We start from the raw sequence: 6000 nt of genomic DNA on the forward strand, positions 1-6000 counted from the left end.
AAGGTTAAAGGTTTTCCATTTAGTATTTTGTGACAATGATTGTTGTTTTTATCGCTATATTTATTATTATTATTATTGTTATTGCTATTCAAAGTGTGACTCTATGCAGCATTTGATCCCATTCCATGAGGGAGGAGCATGAAAGAGCAAAATTATAAGCTCTATAATATCTTTACTTATTGTGTATACATTGTTTAATATTGTAACAGTTTGGAAGGTGCATCATAAATGCATAAATAAAAAGAAACTACTGTATTAACAAACCTGGGTGCAGTTGTGAGATGGTCTATAATGGTTGTTACTTAGTAAGCAAGAATTTTGACATGCTAAGTCAGAGCTATGAAACAGTAACTGTAACTGCTTAAACAGACGTGGGCAGAATTTTAGGTCTCCTTGTCAGTGTTATAAATTTTTTAAAAATGTTTTAGCTATGAGATATAAAGCCACTAATGAGTTGCGAGTGAAACTTATGAGACAGGCCAACAGACTACATTTTATATAATATTTTTGCATATAACATTGCTAAAATATTGTTACAGAACTCTTTAAATTATTCCGTGCATCATTTGTGTAAAAATATATCTTGACTAACAGGAAGATCTGCGACCCTGGTCTGACCTCATTTGAACCTGAGGGGCTGGGAAATCTGGTGGAGGGAATGGACTTCCATAGATTTTACTTTGACAATCGTAAGACTAGTTCAATCTACTCCTGATGTTTTGAAAATGTAAAATATATGATACATCTATATTTAATATTCATCGCTAAGTGGACTATTTGTCTCCCATCAGTTCTCTCAAAGAACAGCAAACCTATCCATACCACCATCCTTAACCCCCATGTGCATATAATCGGGGACGATGCTGCCTGCATCGCCTACATCCGCCTGACGCAGTTCGTGGATGGCCAGGGCCGTCCTCGCTCAAGCCAATCAGAAGAGACCAGGGTATGGCACCGCAGGGACAGCCGGTGGCAAAATGTCCACTTCCACTGCTCAGGAGCTCCTTCTGCCCCGCTGCAGGGGTGAGGTAGGACAACAATAGCATTCACGCAGAGGATGAACATTTATAAAAATGTGTTTTCACTCAATCATTCGGGTTATTAAATATAGCTTCATGGGAACAAATGTATATCTGCAGCACAAAAAATAAATATGCAAAATCTGAATGGGTATAAATACTTTTTTCCAGGCATTTTGAGGAGGCAGAGCAGAAAAGTAACGAGCAGATAATCACAGAGAAAGAAGCAGCACTGAGAGAGAGGTGCAGGTGGATGTGTGGTGGGGTTGAAGGAATCTGATTTGGGGATTGTGGTCATGCTCCTGCACTCTGCACACCCACTTCTTTCTCTCTCTCCCTGTACAACTTCGACAACAGCAGACAGTAATAGCAGTGCTCCCATCTTCTGACAGCAGAGGACACATCAGCTACAACATTAAACTCTTGTAACTCTTCGGCCTGCCTACAGCAAACAAAAAAGCTATTGTTCCTTCCTATTGTTACTTCTAGTATAATTATGGCCACCGTCTGTCTCTGTGTTCTTTCAACTGTACAGTCTATTTATTATCCATTTTAATCCTTTCTTCTTTTTTATGACAATGCATGATTCTTTCCTGTGTTGTCATTAGCAGTGGCTATTCTGCACGACTAAGGCTGCCTGTGTGAAATGAACAATCAGTATCACATGTCTCACACAAAGAGTCTGGTGGGTGTATTTTATTATGAATTTCATTGTGTTGTGCAACAGCACAGCACAACACAATTAATTAATTCATTCATTTAATTTATTTATTGGGTGTTTAACTCCCCACCACCCCATTCCTCATCCCTCACGACCCCCAACCACTCTGTGAGACAGTGAAAACCATGCAGCATGCTAAGATGTTACTGTTGTTCTTAACTGATATTTATGTACCGAACATTGCAAGTTAACTACTGAAACTATGGTTGAAATGTTGAAATATCCCAATGTTTATGTAAATTTCCAGTTTTATTGTGGTGACTTAACTACAGTTACGCTGTTGATGGTATTTAATTGCATGATATTCCACATTAATGCATTTGGTAAATGGGGTGTTGTCGTGCATTTTCTGTTGCTGGTTTGTTTTTTTTTTTGGATTGTTTGTTTGTTTGTTTTTTGCACTGCTGGTGAGCTATAATCTGCTGCCTCTACTTTCTGGATTTCTAAGTGCATAAACTGTTTTTGTTGACATGACAGTGTAGTATATGAGGATTCTGGTGACCATGACAGAATATGTCCTTCCTCAGTAATATTTGGGCCCAGGTTCTTTACTGTTTCAAAGGCAACAACCAAAACCTTAAATGATCATTTTTGATTTAACTTATTGGAACCTGGATAATGTAAAAGGTGACAACTTAAACTCAACAGAAGGGTGTGTGGTTATTACTTTTGATTGCAATAATTAAATTAGACTTTGGATTTAAAAGAAAGCCAAGGTCAAAGTTCCCAAAGTGAAATCAAAGTTTGTTTTAATTATGTGGTCATTTAAAACCATATTTTAATTGTCAGTTTTTGCTTTGGGTGGCTGTGGCTCAGGAATTAGTACAGGTCATCTACTAACCGGAAGGTTAATAGACAACCTATTAGAACACAACCTCTTCCAGTTCAATGTCTGGCTCCTCTACTTCCACATGGGAAGATACTAAATCTTAAAATGCATCCATCTGAATTTTAGGTTAAATGTGTTTAGGCATAGAAAAAGACATGGATGTGTATATGAATGAGAGTTGTGGTAAGAAAGTGCTGAAATAGAATAGAAAAGTGCTATAAAGGTAGCAGTCTGTTTTAACATTTTTCTGTCCCTGTACAAAAAACATGTATCTCTAAAACCTTTCTCATCTTATAAAATGCATTTCTTTGATTATTGGGTTAGTCAGTGAGTGTAGGAGGATTGTATCAAGGTACAGGGGAATCCTTAAAGCATTGCATTTTGTCACATTTTCACAAAAGTGTACAGATACAACTCAACAAAGCTAATATTTACTTGTCCTTCCGCATGATTAGCATTTAAATAAGGTAACATTATGCTCTTGTGTCATAATTTGTAACTAAGCTGGAAGCTATTTAAGAGAAAAAGGAAAGCTGAAAAAGAATTTTCTGCTGCTCCTTACACATCGTGTGTGGGGCCTTTCACTTGGGAGGCAAATGTGTAAACCACTAAAGTTATGGAGCCTTAAACAGCTGCCTGCCAAGCAGATTGGAGCAGGATACACAGACATCTATTGATGAAAACAAAAGAACATTTAACACATAAAGTGACAGATATTTAAAAAAAAAAAAATAGACTAAAAGAGAGTAAAAGTGAAATTGAAAATTATATGATAAATCTTCCAGAGTTGCATTTGAACATTTTGGAATAAGAACATAGAGTCACTCTCTCATTTTTTATGTATAAACTTTAGTTTTTCTCTGGTCTGGAGACATGAACAGGAACGATATTGTATTTCAGAATTCATAAAAGGGTCCTCCTTTTCCATAAAGCCCTAATTTTCACTTTGTTCTTACTCTTGTAGAGCTGTGGCTGACCTAAAACAAGAAGGTTTTAATATGTGGAAATATGGAAAAGTCAATTGACATATTTGTAAAAGACAACGGTGTCTTGCACACACACATACATTATTACTTCTTTTTCTAGCACTAAGCAGAGTTTCTTTTATATATGTTTACAAATATTTGTGTGTAATGTCTAAATCACAAATATTTACACAGTTTTTCCAGGACATTGATTCAACACACAGGCAGGAATGAAATTTGAAATGGACTGGTTTGGAAATAGTGTTTTTTTGCACTACTTAAGCACTTGAAGCGCTTTACACAGCTTGCCTCATTTACCCAAGGACTTTTTTTGATGCCAAAGTGCCTTTTTATTGAACATTTATACTCCAATGAACACATTGGAGGGAAGCTTAGGATACCTGCTTGAGGATACTTTGGCATGGAGAAGCCAGATTTCAAAAAAACAAACCTTCTCATTAGTAGATGACCTGGTCTACTTCCTGAGCAACAGCCACCCCTGAATGTTAGTGAGTAAAACCAAAATATTAGGTAGAATATCAAATCTTTTAGTTTTACAATATCTCCCAGAAATATCTAGTGTTGTTGGCTGTATTTTCCCTTAACGATCTAACTTTCTGTCCTTGAGGGGGCATCAGCTTATTGAAGCTTGACATTTAGACTGACTACAGGATTAAAGTACATACATGATTATTGAATGTGAGAAGAAAAATGCTGAAGATTAAAAACAGGCTTATACAGGCTGTCAGATAAAGCACTGAGCTGGTCTATTTTAGGAATATTCACAATATTGTCAAATTACTTTAGCTCACTCAACAAATAGTATAGAACATGATAATTCCTAGTTTGATCCTTCAAATATCACATACACAGTAAAGCTTAAATGACTGGATGAATCATCGCAGGACGATGACTGGAAAGATCAAATCATGGAAGTGGTTTTCAAAGAAAACTATAAAAATTTGCTGGTTCCAGCTTGTCACCTAATGGAGAAAGGAAATCAATTATCATGAAATATTAAAATATACATATATGATTTTATAAAGTAAACTAAAGAAAAATGTATTAGAAAGATAACTTTGTGCTTCTTACAACACTAAGAAATCAAACCTTAGGTACTAAGTGGTGATGTAAAATACACCATCTACTAGGGTAAATGTATGGGCATACCAGCAATTTACAATGTAATGCTTCTCACCATCCATGCTGTTCATGATGTCAAATAAAGAAATATGCTTTCAAATACTTGTTGCATTGAATCATAAAAATTCGAAGAAGATTTAAAAACAAAAACACACTAAGCACCTAAATTTGGAGAGACGCATGGTGAACTTGCCAAGCCAAGGCTGTGATTTAGTGTTTCACATTTTGCACGAGTAGTGTTTTGTATCAAAAGGTAAAAACGTTTTGAGTGAGTTCAACACATTATTAACAGTCATTCAAAACAGTCTTTTATTAATTACTAATTATTTACATTATAAAATGAAATGGGGAATTATGCATCATCAGACAGTCTTCGGGTTGTTTTTGTTTTCTTGTTTTTTAAACCATTAGTATCAGTGAAACTCCAGAGCTATGGCTTTAGGATAAAGCCATGAATTTCCCTTCCTGGTCAAACCAAATGTCAATGCTATCAGTACTTTAATTGGATTGGTTACTTAGAATTAATGTTCTCTTTGAAAGCTGTACCTTCTTACTTAATAACTAGGTTTGGGCCTGGGTGTTAATCTTAGGCTTCAGCTATAAAGAAAATTTTAAGTGTATTGATAGATCCTTATCATTTCTTCTTCTGTGTTCATGTGAGCAAGTATGATATGAATGATGATGATGGTGATGACTGTATGTGAAACAAAGCTTTTATCATGTACTTTTGTATTTATTATATGATGATGATCAATATTAAAGTGTGATCAGATGTAATCAGTGTGTAAACTAATAAAACTGTCCACTCTACTATTCCGTCTTATCTCAACTCACAACATTAGAAAGAACCCCGTGTTGTTTTAGTTTTCCTTGTGTTTTTAGTGCTTTAAAATGTTACATGAATAAATGTCAGTATTTCCTCTAAACAGAATATTAGAATATTCCAGCAAGTATTTTTAGAAGGCAAAGTTTGAAGGGTCAGTAAAAACATCTCAACCACCACAGTGATTAAAGGAAAGTTCGAAAAGGAGATTTACTCATGCACTGTGCTATAGAATGTTTTCAAGGTGTAAAGTTACTTCTCTTTTGTTGCATTTTAGGGTAAATGTCTCACTTATATATTAAATATTTATAGATTAATGAATTTGCAGACAAGGCTAGAAAATGTAATCTTTGTTAAACATTATACATCATTTTATTTTGCTGGAATTCTTACTCTACCCATTCTCTTCCACTTATCCAATTTAGGGTCACAGTGGGGCAAAACCTATCACAGTTGCCATAGGGCAAGAGGCTAGGTACACCCCTAGTCTGACACAGGGC

At 35.5% G+C, this 6000-nt stretch overlaps 1 protein-coding gene across 15 annotated transcripts in view; it reads left to right on the plus strand.

Annotated features, from left to right (window-relative positions):
* Positions 1-5487, plus strand: part of camk2b2 (calcium/calmodulin-dependent protein kinase (CaM kinase) II beta 2) — a 73129-nt gene extending 67642 nt beyond the window's left edge. For all 15 annotated transcript variants that reach the window (XM_085165301.1, XM_085165303.1, XM_085165305.1 and 12 more), the window contains 3 exons: positions 595-689; positions 792-1028; positions 1191-5487. In XM_085165301.1, the coding sequence (XP_085021427.1) occupies positions 595-689; positions 792-1027 (331 nt within the window). In that variant the 3' untranslated portion in view covers position 1028; positions 1191-5487. The remainder of the gene's footprint in view (positions 1-594; positions 690-791; positions 1029-1190) is intronic.
* The last annotated feature ends 513 nt before the right edge of the window (positions 5488-6000 follow it).

This window comes from Neolamprologus multifasciatus, chromosome 7 (assembly GCF_963576455.1).
Source record: "Neolamprologus multifasciatus chromosome 7, fNeoMul1.2, whole genome shotgun sequence".
NCBI classification, from domain to species: domain Eukaryota; kingdom Metazoa; phylum Chordata; class Actinopteri; order Cichliformes; family Cichlidae; genus Neolamprologus; species Neolamprologus multifasciatus.